This window comes from Thamnophis elegans, chromosome 14 (genome assembly GCF_009769535.1).
Source record: "Thamnophis elegans isolate rThaEle1 chromosome 14, rThaEle1.pri, whole genome shotgun sequence".
Lineage (NCBI taxonomy): Eukaryota > Metazoa > Chordata > Lepidosauria > Squamata > Colubridae > Thamnophis > Thamnophis elegans.
Window position 1 is genome coordinate 26850533 of NC_045554.1, and position 15420 is coordinate 26865952.

At 44.8% G+C, this 15420-nt stretch overlaps 1 protein-coding gene across 2 annotated transcripts in view; it reads right to left on the bottom strand.

Annotated features, from left to right (window-relative positions):
* Window positions 1-15420, bottom strand: part of CPNE2 (copine 2) — a 135271-nt gene that overhangs the window by 37587 nt on the left and 82264 nt on the right. For both annotated transcript variants that reach the window (XM_032230428.1, XM_032230427.1), the window contains exons 6-8: window positions 13368-13451; window positions 8776-8865; window positions 6232-6324 (exon numbers count right to left, since the gene is read on the bottom strand). In XM_032230428.1, the coding sequence (XP_032086319.1) occupies window positions 6232-6324; window positions 8776-8865; window positions 13368-13451 (267 nt within the window). The remainder of the gene's footprint in view (window positions 1-6231; window positions 6325-8775; window positions 8866-13367; window positions 13452-15420) is intronic.

Genomic DNA, 15420 nt, shown 5'->3' on the forward strand with positions numbered 1-15420 from the left:
AGGCAGGAAACCCTACCCCACTTCAGACAAATGGTTGTCCAACATCTTCTTGAAAACTTCCAGTGTTGGAGCACCCACAACTTCTGGAGGCAAGTTGTTCCACAGATTAATTGTTCTAACTGTCAGGAAATTTCTCCTTGTATTTTGGGACCTATTAGGGAGGAGCGATCTTCACCCTCCTTCTGCCACACAAACTAAAGTCCTTGATTTACAAGGCAAATATACGTGTCCTGGGATAATGTTGCAGGATCCAATCTGGGTCAGTCACTGGGACCAGAGGTTTTGTCCTCCGAGTTTTCAGACTCATGCTAGAGCCCATTTTCAGGGAACCTCTCTCTAGTATTTGTCACACTTATGACTGTTGCAACATCTCCACGATCAGGTGTTCAAAATTCAGATGCTTGGTAAGTGACACATACTCATGATGTTTGCAGGGTCCCAAGATCATATGACCCCCTTTTGTGACCTTCTGACAATGGGGAAGCCAGATTCACTTAACAATTGCAGTGATTCACTTAACAACGGTGGTAGGGAAGGTTGTAAAATGGAGCAAAACTCAAGTATGTTTCATGTAGAGACATAAATGTTGAGATCCATTGTGGTTGGCTACCTGATTCTACCCTTCACTGCCTCTTTGCCTTCTGGAATCCAGACTACAATCCACCACACTCAAGAACTCACTGTCAGCCCTGCACCTATCTTTTCTTTTGGATCTTTGGCCTGCAACACTTTCTATTATTCTACTATGCATTTTCTATGGTGGGAAAACGGGAGGGGGAATTGTAGGAGTTAGATAATAAGTAGCCATAACAAAATTCTTTCCAGAAAGCCAAGGTCATCCTTTGTCTTTGCACCTGACCGGAACTGGATGGGTGGAAAAGCCAGCATGGCAGTGGAAGATTGAACCATGTGATGGATGTGGGGTGGGGGTGGGGGGCAGGATCTTGAACTTTCAACTGGTTGGGAAAAACCAGGAAGCTTTCAGATTTGGGTTTCCCCAGATGTGCCAACATGGCTCTCTTAATAAGTTGGAACTTTGAGCAATACTTTGCCTTGGACTCTGGATGTTATTTGGGACCTTGACACCCACCTAACTCTTGTTCTTCACTCTGTGCCCCTCAATTGCTCCATTTCCCCAGCTATACCTTCTATCCACACACCTCTGGATGCAACCATTCAGGTTAGCTCTGGGCAGGCTTGTTGGCAAGACATGTGTGTTGGCTTCCGTCCAGAGCATCGTGCCAGGTCATGTAGCATCCCTAAGGTTTCCCAGAGTGTTGAGATGGGTTGAACATCTGCCTGAGCTATTTACAGCCAGCAACTACATTATAGAAGCCGTAAGTTCCAGAGAGAAACCAATGTAGAAGCAGCAGATGAGCGCAGTGGGGCTCCGAGTTGAAATGAGGAAGGATGTGATTACTCACTAGGTAAACAAATGCATGTATCCATTTTATTTTTAAGCTCCTTACGCAGAAGCACAAGCTAGGATTGAGAAAGGTATAAATAAATAGCAGCCTGGAAGACAAAATTAAAATGCCATTTCTAGCCTCCGAAGAGCTTTGAAGTAATAACTGCAAACGGTCATTTAAACAAGAGATCTGCTGATGCTTGATGTCCCTGCAAAAGGGCTGAAGTTTCCTCACAATTTAGAGAGCATTTTCTTTCGGTCTCCAAGCACTAAGAAAATTCTGTTTTTTAAATGACCTAAATTGTGAGATTTTGGAATTCTCCATTAGCTTCACATTTCATGAATTCACGCAGTAGGTTAGAAGCTGGCTACTGACCAACTTACATAACCTCCCATCTGTTGATTTCATTCAGTTGTTAAACTCATACCTTGTCTCTCCAAGCTGGTAGAGAGAGCGCTTCCTCCTCCCAATATTTCCTTGCAACAACCCTGTGAGGTAGGCTGAGCTAAGAAAGAATATGTCTGGGTTCCAAATAGCATCCAAAAGTAAATCAGAGTCCAAGGCAAAGTATTGCTCAAAGTTCCAATTTATTAAGAGAGCCACGTTGGCACATCTGGGAAAACCCGAATCTGAAAGCTTCCCGGTTTTCCCCACCCAGTTGAAAGTTCAAGAACTTGCCCCACACCCACCACTCCATCACATGGTCCAATCTCTCACTGCTACAGTGGCAGTTTCACCCATCCAGTTCCAGTCAGGTGCAGAGGTGCAGAGACAAAGGATGACCTTGGCTTTCTAGAAAGAATTTTGTTATGGCTACATAGCATCTAGCTCTGTACAGTCCCCCCTCCCATTTTCCCACAATAGAAAGTGCATAGTAGAATAATAGAAAGTGTGGCAGGCCAAAGAAGCAAAAGGAAAGATGGCTGCAAGCCTGACAGAATGACTACCCCAACCTTCCACAGCTGGGACTTCCTTAGTTCAGGGTTGGGGAACAAAGTCCCTTTATGACTTGTGGGCATCAACTCCTAGAATTCCTGAGCCAGCCATGCTCTGGGAGTTGAATTCTGGGAGTTGAAGTCCACAAGTCATAAAAGGGCCATGGTTCCCCACCCCTACCTTAGTTGATAGGTGACTAGAATTCTCCTAGTCTGATGCTTTAACCACTACCCTATCCTGTCTCTTGGGCTGAGACTGAAACCCCCAAACCCTGCCATGGTTGAGGGCAATCTAAAACACTGGGTTTCCCTAGCCCTGGTCCAGGACTTTCATCATGCTCTAGAATGGCTCTCTTGATATTCTGGAATACTGGCTTATGCAAACTCACATTGCCTGTTTTAGCCAAGATCCTCAAAGAAGCAAGACGTTCAAAACAAAGGAAAAATTTGAGCCAAGGCCCAGTGAAACATAATCAGGACCTTGGAGAGCTCACTTAGGAAGTTACAAGTGGATTTTTTAAATTTTTGGTCTCCCCTTTCATTCAAATCGTGTCCCATTCGTAGAAACTACTTGGATAAATCCCCGTAGTTTTCTGGGCAAGGTTTTTCAGAGATGGTTCACCTTTGCCTCTCAAAAAGTCAGGTTGTGTTAAGAGAGGGTTAGAATCAAGATCGTGTGAAGTATTAATATCGTTTTATAAAGCCTCAGTAAGACCCCAGTTGGAATACTGCATCCAGTTCCAGTCAACATATTATAAAACAGACATTGAGGCTCTGAAAAGAGTGCAGAAAAGCAACAAAGATGATTAGGGGGCCGAAGGATAAAACATACGAAGAACGGTTGCAGGAATTAGGTATGTCCAGTTTAATGAAAAGAAGGACTCGGGCTGACATGATAGCAGTATTTCAGTATTTGAGTGGCTGCCACAAAGAAGGGGGGGGGTATCAAACTATTTTTCAAAGCACCACAAGGCAAGGCAAGAAACAATGGATTGCAAATTAATCTGGAACTAAGGAGAAATTTCTTAACAATGAGAACAATCAACCAACGGAACAGAAGTTGTGTGAGCTCCATCACTGGAGGCTTTCAAGGAGAGACTGGGCAGCCATATGTGTGGTATAGGGTCCCTTACTTGAGCAGAGGGTTGGGCTAGAAGACCTCCAAGGTCCCTTCCAACTCTGTTATTCTATGTTCTACATTCCTTGGTAGCTGTCAGATACAAGAAACTAGGAGCCGAGACAGAGTTCAAAGCACTGCAACTTCATTCCATGCAACCTATTGACAAAAATGTGACCCTACTAAGGGTCAAGGCAAGACCGTGGTTATTTTGAGGAGTTGCAGCACCTCCGTAGTCACGTGATCAAAAATTTGGGCACTTGGCAACTGACTCGTATTTATGATGGTTGAAGTCAAAGGTCTCGTGATCACATTTTGCAACCTTCTGACAAGAAAGGTCAATGGGAAAACCAGATTCGCTTAACAACTGTATTACTGATTTAACCCCTACTGTGATTCACTTAACAACTGTGGCAAGAAAGGTGGTAAAAGGGGGCAAAACTCACTTAACAAATGTCTCACTTAGCAACATAAAGTTTGGCCTCCATTTTGGTCATAAGTCAAGGACCACCTGAATTCATTTCAGATCATTGCTATGTGCATCTCTAACTGCGGTTTTATTTATATGTATAAAAGCCAAATACCACTCATCATCACGAAATCTCCAGAACCATAAAGCCTACAAATGTGAAATTTGGCACAGATGTTCCTCTTGGCTTCTAGGTGCTCGCTTAATAAAGGATTTTTCAAAATGACCATCAGATCATCAGTATTTCTTATACAGTATTATATTAACACATGTTGATGCTAAGGAGTTAGATGTTCTACTCCCCCTCCCCACCTGAAAAGAACTCTGTTCCAACAGCCAGTTGCCTTATATGGGTGTGGCCAGCATGTGACTCATCCGGCCTGTGGACCCGACCAATCACATGGCTTCTTGGTGAAGCACGGGTATCCAGCTATGTTTTATAAAATACAAAGCGTTTACAGTTCCGTTCACAACAGTCATCCCCACTTAATGAAGTTATTCCCTGTCATTTGTACTCGACTTAATTAGAACCCCAGCCAGAAATAATTGGGAGAAGCAAAAATAACGGATCAGGCTGCAATGAGAACTCCTAAACCCAACAAGCTAGCAAGACAAACTTTCATCATAAATCAGTGGCGATCAGGACAGAGGTTTAATTGGGCAAAAAGCAGTCTGGACTTAGCAAAAGATGAGATGTTTGCTAATGAGGGTCACCACAGACACTTGATAATGAGCAAACCAGCTCAAATCAAAACAAATCAAAACCGGAATGAAGGAGAATTGAAGTTGGAAAAGATTGATTTGCTTGGGAAACTGAGTTCAGGAGAAATAACCAAGAGAAGCTGAGGGGTTTTTTTCTTTTCTTAAAGACACATCAAGAAAGAAGCTCATCAGAGGCTTTTCTAATTCAATTCCACTCATTAAACTAAGACTGGTTATCTTTGAATCGCACATTAGATGAACAAACTATCGGGACTTTTATACTGAAATAACCCATTTCATCTGCAGTCAGAACTCAAAAATCACCTATCACAAAACCCTTTATTTGGATGAAACAGTTCAGGTGAGATCTACGTATGTCCAGGTGGTCCTCAATTTATGACCCCAACTGAGCCCCAAATTTTCATTCCTAGCCAAGACAATGGTTAAAGTGAATTTTGCTTCATTTTACGATCTTTCTTGCCACAGTTGTTAAGTGAATCACTGCAGTTGGGAAGTTAATAACAAGGTTAAGTGAATCTGGTTTCCCCATTCATTTGACCGGTCAGAAGATTGCAAAAGGGGATTCCCCTCACCCCAGGAAACTGCAACCGTCATAAATGTGAATCAGTTGCCAAGTGTCTGAATTTTCATCATGTGACCATGGGCGCAATGATCCTAAGTGTGAAAAACAGTCATAAGTCACTTTTCAGTTCTCTTGTAACTTCAAACCGCTTCTAAATGAACTGTTGTTAGTCGAGGACTGCCTGTGTAAGTCTCATCAAGGTAAACTGTAGAGATGACTCAAAAACATCATATTATATTCCTTATTTTATTCCTTTCAGTTAGTCTGCCGCTTGTATTTCACTCTTACATATGGCTTGACTGCGTAATGTTTTTATGTTTTATTCTGTATTTTGATACGGCCCATGGTAGCGATGGCGAACCTTTTCAGCACTGCGTGCCAAAAGTGCATGCCTCTAATGCAATGCACACATGCACCCCTGCATGCACCCCGCCCCCTGCATGCATGCACGAGCCACACATGCGACGTGCACCCTGTGAATGCATGCACCCCATGCTCCCCCACCTTTCCATGCATGTGCATGCATCTCTCACATGCGCCCTGCCACCCCCCCCCACACGCATGCATGGCAGAGACCCAAAACCCAGCTGGCCAGCAGGAGGTGCATGCACATGCACGGTGGAACTGAGCTGGGGGGGGACAGCTCGCATGCCTGCAGAGTGGGCTCTGCATGCCACCTGTGGCATACGTGCTATAGGTTCGCCATCACAGGCCTATGGGCTAACCCAGTGGTCTCCAACCTTGGCAACTTTAAGACTTGTGGACTTCAACTCCCAGAGTTCCTCAGCCAGCAAAGCTGGCTGAGGAACTCTGGGAGTTGAGGTCCACAGGTCTTAAAGTTGCCAAGGTTGGAGACCACTGGGCCAACCCACAACACTAAAGAAAGAGAACTAAATGGCTAAATGGAAATATATTGTGGCCGCCATGATATATAACCGTAAGTCCAAACTTCTTCCTGGCTAGGGTGTGGTTGGCAATGCTCATCTTCACATCCACAGAACTCCTTCAAAGCTTACCACAGAGCCATCTCTGCACATCATGTCAACAGAAGTCTGGAACTCCCCGATGAAATCATGTCCTCCATCATTGTCGTAGTCATAGCACACAATCTGGCAGAAGAAGCAGAGGAACAATCAGGGTTTTCATCCAGTTTACTGTAGTTGCCCCCAAAAATGACCCCTCTGAATTTAAAAATTTCATCCTTCTTATGAAAGAGAAGAAATTCACGAAGATGCTCATTTCTCGCAGAGGTAGGACAACTACTGTCAGGTTTCCAAAAAATGCCCTAATTCAGTGAACCCTTTTGGCATTGAGTGCCCAAACTGGAATGTGTGTGTGTGCATGTGCCAGAGCACCAAAACTCAAAGTCCAGCTGGTTGGCACACACATGCCTGTTTTTTAGCCATTTTTGGCCATTTTTCGGACTATTTTGGGGTCATTTTCAGGCCATTTTTGGCCTCCAAAATGGCCTGAAAACAGCTTGAAAAACGGCCTATAAAACAGCCTATTTCATGGCTATTTTTCAGGCCATTTTCTAGTGCCCGCAAAGACCAGCTGGTTGGCATCTGTATGCCTGTTTTTGGCTGTTTTTCAGGGCATTTTTAAGGGTATATTTTGGGCTGTTTTCAGGTTGTTTTTGGCCAGTGCTCCAGTGCCCACGAAGATCAGCTGGCCGGCATGCCAGAAACCCGAAGAGCAGTTGGCAATGGTTTGTATGCCCACAGAGAGAGCTCTGCATGCCACCTCTGGCACGCATGCCATAGCTTCGCCATCATAGCCCTAATTAATTCACAAGCCTCGAGCCAAGTTTCAAAAGAAATCCAGTCATTCATAAGGAACACCATTTCGGCAATACCTCATTGCAGTCAGATCTGGCCTCACTTAAGTTATGGCTGAACTTTGCCCCTGTTTCTCCCTTCCCAGCAGTCTGTGTCATAAATCACATTCTCCAAGGAGGTGCACGCTTCACAAGCCTGCTGTAGTAATCTGGTGTCCGACTCTAGCCGAAGATATGCGTGGAATGCGCTCCCCCCCCTTCCCTCACCATGGCAACTCGATAACAGACATGCAAATGCTTTATGAGTTGACAACCACTATGTTTTCCCAAAAATAAGACCGGGTCTTATATTCATTTTTGCTCCAAAAGATGCATTAGGTCTTATTTTCCAATTAGGTCTTATTTTGGGGAAAATACGGTACTAAAGGTGTCTGGCTGGCTGGCGATCTTAACTGGGTCTTATTTTGGAGGGAGGGTTTATATTACGAGCATCCTGAAAAATCATGCTAGGGCTTATTTTCCAGTTGGGACGTATTTTCAGGGAAACACGGTATTACCAGGTACCCAGAGTTATAGTTTATAGTTTATAGTTTTATTGATTTGTATGCCGCCCACTCCCGAAGGACTCCAGGTGGCTTACAATAAAACAAGGGAGGGGGGATAATAGACAAACAACATATTAAAATATACAACAGTCACAATTTCCGAGGGGCTGGATATTTCGAGAGCCCCCCGGCCTGCTGGAGCAGCCAGGACTTCACGGGTTTGCGGAAGGCTGGGAGGGGAGTAAGGGTCCGGATCTCCACGGGGAGATCGTTCCAGAGGGCTGGAGCTGCAACAGAGAAGGCTCTCCCCTGGGGAGTCGCCAGCCGACATTGGCTGGCAGATGGAATCCGGAGGAGACCTAACCTGTGTGATCTAATCGGTCTATGGGAGGTGATCAAGTCATCCGTGACTAGAGAATCTCCATAGACATATTACCAGGCGCCTAATGAACAGTCAGGTGTTCTCTAGGACAAAGTGGATGGATTGATTTCAATGGAAGTCTCCTGAAATAATCTTTTCTGTACCAATCTGTTGGAGCCCAAAACATTCTATGTATTATTATTATTTGTTCTATAAATCATAGTTTAAGATCTATTGACAGTCTTCATGTAAGATGCATTAAGATGCTCTCCCATGGCCTAGGGCAGTGATGGCCAACCTTTTTGGCACTGAGCGCCCAAACTGGAATGTGCATGCATGCGCATGTGCCAGAGCACCGGACACCCAAAGACCAGCTAGCCGGTGGATGCATGCCTGGTTTTTTTGCCCTTTTTGCCGTTTTTCAGGGCATTTTTGGGCTGTTTCATTGGGCCATTTTTTGCTGTTTTTCGGGCTGTTTCTTTGGGCCATTTTCAGGCTGTTTTTCGGGCCAAAAATGGCCTGAAAACAAGCTGTGTTTCGGGCCTCTTTTGGGCTGTTTTCCGGTGCCAGCAAAGACCAGCTGGAAACCAGAAGAGCAGCTGGCAATGGTGCATGTGCTCATAGAGAGGGCTCTGCATGCCCCCTCTGGCACACGTGCCATAGGTTCGCCACCACGGGCCTAAACCAGGAGTCTCCGGCCTTGGTAACTTTCAGACTTGTGGATTTCAACCCCCAGAATTCCCCAGCCAGCATGAATGGAGACTAACAAAGCCTGGGAGAACACCAGGTTGGGGTAGGATATTCTAACAAGAATGTTATCTCTCAGCCACAGGGGAGATAATGGATCTGAAACGGGGGAAGATGAAGAGGACAGTACCTTGATCTGCTTTTCTGTGTCCCCATCACAGAGAGATATCAAAGGCACCGTGAATGGCTTCCATACAGGATCCAGCGTGTATTTAATTACCTGCAATGGGAAGAAAAAGACAGCGAGACAAGAAAAACTTCAGACGATATTTATTTATTATTTTTTACAAATAACTCAAGGCAGCAAACACATCCAATACAAATTCCTCCCCCTATTTTCCCCACAATAACCACTCTGTAGGTTCAGCTGAGAGAGGAGGGGACTGGCCCAAAGACCCCCAGCTGGATTTCAGAACAAAGGCGGCACTTAAAGGCAGTCTCCTGGTGACTGGCCTGAAGTTACCCTGCTGACTTTCATAGCTAAGGCAGGACTTGAACTCATAGTCTTTTACTTTCGAACTGGTGCCTTAACCACTGGCAAAACTGACTCTTAGTACTAGATCAGTATCAACGCTATAACAATATCTGGACCCAGGGTGAGAGCAGACATATTTTTTTAAGCATTCCACTCTGTGATTGTACATATATCAGAAGTAGGGAAGCATCCTCCTTGTTCAACCTCACCTTCTTGCAGACAAGGCTGCTTCCCAGAAAAATATGGACAGGGTTGGATGGGCTGAGATGAAAAATTACAAGAATTCCAGCAACTGGAATTCCTTTCTTGAGAACCAACAATATCCTCCTGTCTTTGGCGTCTTTCTTTCTAACTTTCCTGTGCCATTTTACTGATAACGGGGAAATGAATGGGAAGTTGGAATAACCCCGAAAAACAGGGAAGCCAAGGAAATAGATAAAAGAAATCCGAGTCAGGGCAGAAAAGTAATTTGAGGAAGCATGTCAGTCTTAAACCCCCACCCCCCAGATTCTTGAGAAGATAAAAAAAGGGAAGAGGGGAAACACATTCAGACTTGCAAGATTCAGAATCACTACTTGGAAGGGACCTTAGAGGTCTTCTAGTCCAACTCCCTGCTCAAGCAGGAAACCCTATACCAGGGGGGAAATCCAGCAGGTTCTGACAGGTTCTGGAGAATCGGTAGCAGAAATTTTGAGTAGTTCAGAGAACCAGCAAATACACCTCTGGCTGGCCCCAGAGTGAGGAGGGAATGGGGATTTTGCAATATCCTTCCCTTGGAGTGGGGAGGGAATGGGGATTTTGTGGTATCCTTTTCCTGCCATGCCCACCATGCTACAACCACAGAACCAGTAATAAAAAAAACCCTGAATTTCACCCCTGCCCCATTTCAGACCAATGGTTTTCCAATCTCCAATTCTGTTATTGCAACCTTCTAATAAAGTAGCATTGGCATTTATAATTCTGGCAACCTACTCTAGACTGAAGATCAAAAACCTTGCAACTCTCTGTAGGTATCACGGATTCCCGAATCTTTATCTCAGCAGCCATTACCTAGAGCAAAGTACGTAAAATTTTTGCAATGTCTCTTCGCTAGGATCTCTGCCCCCATCAAGCTCAACACACAGCTCTGCCAAACAAAGTCCTTGGGGTAGTGTCTGCCCATATCAAGCATTGTTCCTTCCCTCAATTTGCAAACTACACCTCTATAATGCAGCTTAAACCATTGCTAGCTTTTTTTTTTAACCACAATGCATTCCATCCAGTATTTTCTAAATTCCTGAAGGCAAGGCTGGGGGGGAAGAATTTCCTCAAACAAATACCTTTTGCACAACAGTGCAGCATCAAAAGAGAGACATAAATTATTTCGGGTTACTCAGGAAACTTTATAACTAGATACTTTGCCTCAAATCCCAGCCCAAAAAAGGAACCTCTCTCTCTGCACCTTCTGCCTAATGTTGATCGCTTCAACATTGTTCAGTAGAGTCCAAAACATAGACGCACAACATCCCTAAGGAGTTGCAACAGATACAAGAGACCCAAGTTTTATAATTCTCTCTTGGCAATTATATTTAGAATTCCCTGATTAAGTTATTTTTTTAAAAAATTCAAATTTATTGTATAGACTAGAGCTGTGATGACGAATCTATGGCTCGCATGCCAGAGGTGGCACACAGAGTCCTCTCTGAGGAGATGTGCGTGGTGGGCAGAGGCTTTTCTGGGTTCTGGGGGCACGCATGCACGCCAGCCAGCTGGTCTTCACGCAAAGATCAGCTGGCCGGCGTGCAGGCATGCAACGGAACCCGGAAGAGCAGCTGCCCTCCATGTGCATGTGCGCAGGCCAGCTGCTCTCTTCCAGGTTCTGGCACTCTGGCGCCTGTTCCAGTTTTGGCATCACTGGACTAGAGCAGCAGTGGCACAGTGGTTAGAATGCAGTGTGCAGGCTACTTCTGCTGACTTCCAGCAGTTCGGCAGTTCAAATCTCATCAGGCTCAAGGTTGATTCATCCTTCCGTCCTTCCAAGGTGGGTAAAATGGGGACCCAGATTGTTGGGGGCAAGAGGATGACTCTGTAAACTACTTAGAGTGGGCTGTGAAGCACCATAAAGCAGTATATACGTCTAAATGCTATTGCTATTGTTAATATCTTTTAGGAAGCACTACTGAAGGGGTGTCCAACCTTAAGACTTGTGGGAAATTCTAGGAGTTGATGTACATAAGTCCTAAAATTGTCAAGGTTTTATACCCAGTCCTACCAAAGACTTGTAAAATGTTCAAGTTCTCTAAAGTTCATAGAATCCTAGGCTTGGAAGGGATGTTGCCGATATTCTAGTCCAACCCCTGATGATAAGTGCAGAAATTGTCAGGGTCCTGGATAATTGGCTGCCTTTCTTTTGTCAAAGACCTTCCATGAGGTCAGGAGGCAAGTTCCTCCTCCACTGCTTAGGAGCATCCACTCAGGAAATAATCAAGGATGATTAGGGGGCTGGAGGCTAAAGCATATAAAGAACATTTGCTGGAATTGGGAATGTCTAGTTTGATGAAATGAAGGTGACATGATAGCGGTGCTCCAATATCTCAGGGGCTGCCCTAAAGAAGGGGGAGTCAAGCTGGCTGGAGAATTCTGGGAATTGAAGTCCCCAAGTCTTAAAGTTGCCAGGTTTGGGGACCCCTGCCTGCTCTAAATGATGCAATCTGGCATCTCCTTCATTCATTACAACAACTGCATGAAAACAGCACTCCTTTCCTGCTGTCAACAGACATTCCAAAAGACATTTTCTTAAAAAAAAAAAGAAGAAGACTCAAAGCAGATGACCCAATGCGTAAAGATGCAAAGGAGCAACCTATTTTCCAAAACACCCAAAGGCCAGAAAAGGAACAACGGATGTAAACTGATCCAGGAGAGAGCCAACCTAGAACCAAGGAGAAATTTCCCGGCCATGAGAACAATCCTCATTCGGAATTTCCACTTGCTTGTAGCGGCTGCAAGACCGGACTATGTCTACTCCAGGGGTGTCAAACTCGATTTCATTGAGGGGCGTAACGGGGTTGTATTTGATCTCAGGTAGGTGTGGCCAAGGTGGGCGTGGCCAGCCCGATGTCACTCCTGTCACTGGCAGAGGGTTGCGGGAGGCCGTAGCAGCCGAAAAAGGAGCTCGAGAACCCGTTTTTGCTGGCAGAAGCACCGCAGTCTGGTCCTTCGCTGTTTCCAGAGCGGCCCTGCAGGCCAGATCTAAGTACCCTGCAGGTCGGATCCGCCCCCTGGGCCTTGAGTTTGGCACCCCTGATCTAGGGAAATTTTGAATTTTACCATTGTATTGGACTTTGTTACGTGTCCCCTAATATCTAGAAAACTTAATAGCAACAGCTGATCATAACTGGAATATTTTGAAGGGATCTCCTGTGTCATTGTGAGGCTCCCACCGTTGGCTTATCCTGTACAGGTAGTCCTCAGCTTACAACTCTTTGTTTAGTGACCATTTGAAGCTGCAACAGCTCTGAAAAAAAACGGGACTTGTAAATTTTTCACACTTACAACTGTTGCAGAATCTCTGTGGTCATGTGATCAAAATTCAAAAGCTTGGCAACTGGCATGTATTCACGAATGTTGCAGTATCCTGGGTCACGTGGTCATCTTTTGCGACCTTCTCACAAGCGAAGTCAATGGGGAAGCCAGATTCACTTAACAACGGTGTTACTAATTTAACAACTGCAGTGAATCACTTGACAACGGTGGCAAGGCAGGTCATACAATGGGGCGAAACTCACTTAACAACTGTCTTGCTTAGCAATAAAAATTTGGGACCCGGTTGTTGTCAGAGTTTGCATGCAGCAATCACATCCAGAAAGCACACACAGGTAACTGATTCAGCAGGATTCATTAACTTCTCTTTATATATAAAGTAACACATGAAGTAAATATACAATACCAAAAGCAGGTTTTCCAACGTGGTAGTAAATACAAGCAAACAGAAGGAGAGGAGAGAACAGTTTCCATTTCAGAGCAGCAGACTAGTTTAGAGCTTAGCACAGACTCAGAGCTACACAGCTAAGCCACACCCAGGCTCCAAACTGTTTCTGCTCCTATTGGCTCACCTTATTACTAAGCCCTATTCTAGTTTATGAATAGACACTGACGGTTGTGGTCATAAGACAAGGACTCCTTTTAGTATTTGGCTGAAAAAAAACCCTGAAATGATACAAGGTGATCATCTTACAATATAATGTCCTCGGCCACACGAAATGACCTACCTCTGTCCGGTGCACCAGCATCCATTTCCCGTCATCCCCTTGTTTATAAAACTCTAAAAATGGATCTGATTTCCCGAACAAATCCTGCAAGAGAGAGGAGAGTCAAATGATTTTGGTTCTTGGAAGCCGAATTGACAGCCAACAGGTCTTGAAAAATAAGATCTTTTGGGACCACTCCCTGTGGGCTCCCTTGCACAGCTCAGTGTATATGGATCTATTGTGATGGCTGAGCACAAGTTTGTCTTTCCCCAATGCAATTAATGTTCTTTCCATGAAGCCAATCCCGCCTGCCTATTCACAAAAGAAAATCAATTTACGATCAGATAGAAATGCTCAAGATTGTTAATGAGAGAACAGCTCGAGTGGCAGTCACTTTATCTGCTGCTGGAAGAATCACCCAACTCGGTATGTCCAAGGAAGAAATGAGACTGAATGTGGGTGAGGTGTGAATATCCTCCACACTTCAGAAAGGAACACACACACACACACACACACACATATACACGGAGGAGGGAGGGAGAAAAAGAGAGGGCAGAGGGAGGGAGAGAGAGAAAATAAAAGACAGAAAGAAACAAAGAGGGGGGAGAGGGGGGAGAAAGAGAGAAAAAGAGAGAGAGAGAAAGAGGGAGAGGGAAGGAGATAGAGAAAGAAAAAGCGAGAAAGAAAGAAAAAGAGAGGGGGAGAGAGAGGGGGAGAAAGAGAGAAAAAGAGAGAAAGAGAGGGCAGAGGTAGGGAGAGAGAAAATGAAAGAGAGAGAGAGAGAAAGAAACCAGTGCAGGCCGCCTAAAAGGGGCTTAACATGTGAGCACTTAGGTGCCCCCCATGATAACCCGCGCAGCCGCATTCTGGACCAGTTGAAGCCTCCATGTGCTCTTCAAGGGCATCCCCATGTAGAGAGCGTTGCAGTAGTCCAGGCGAGAAAGGACGAGGGCATGAGTGACTGTGCACAGAGCATCCCGATCCAGGAAGGGGCGCAACTGACATACCAGGCGAACCTGGTAAAAGGACCCCCTGGTCACGGCCATCAGGTGTTCTTCTAGACTAAGTGGAGCATTGAGCTACAATCAAAATTTCAGTCCACTTGTGACCAGTAGTCAAGGATTACCTGTAATGTTGTTACTCCCACAGGAACACCACTCTTATTTTACACAAGGATCTCAGCAGCAGAAGTCCCAAAGGGGCCCTCAATTTGCAAACCAACAATTAGCAATTGTTCCGCTACCCCCTGGACTTGCCAAAAGTAATTACCCCCAGTTTAAGAACCAATGCGGTATGAGAAAACAACTGGATTTGCAGAGTTAATAATAAGCATGTGAGATAAGATGACAAAAAAATTTTTTTAAGGATTAATTCGTTCTCCCTATGATAAATGCCAACAATTTATCAGAGACTTCTGGATTTACGCTGGAAAGCTATTCACTGCCCTCTTGGGTCTGCTTCAGTCTAGTCTGTAATCCCGATTCCGTGTACTTATGCTAAGTGGCATCACTGGGGACAAAGTGCTAAGTAATTAATTTTTAGGGCATGACTCTTCCTCCGACTTGAAAGGTCTAACAGAGCAGGAGAGCTGTCAAAAGCGAAACAGGATAATTTTTAATAGAAACTTTTGAGAACTAGTAATTGACCTGCCATGTGAAAACGCCACTTGGCTGATTTAAATAACCAAGTGTAATTTCCCCTATGGTCTCTCCCTCCCCTTCTCTCACTCTCTCTCCTCTCTCTTTCTTTCTCTCGTTCTCTGTCTCTCTCTCTCCCTTTTATTCTCCCTCTCTTTTACTCTCCCTCTCTCTGCCTTTCTCTTTCTCTCTCTCTCCTCTCTTTCTGTGTCTCTCTTTCTCTCTTTAATTCTCTCTAATTCTCTCTCTCTCTTTTACTCTCTCACTCTCTTTTATTCTCTCTGTTTTTCTCTATCCTTGTCAGTCTCTCTCTCTCTCTCTTTCTGTCTCTCTTTTATCCTCTCTTTCTCTCTCTTTTCTTTCTCTCTCTCTTTCTGTGTCTCTCTTTATCTCCCTCTAATTCTCTCTCTCTCTCCAGTCAATTGCTACTGCATGCA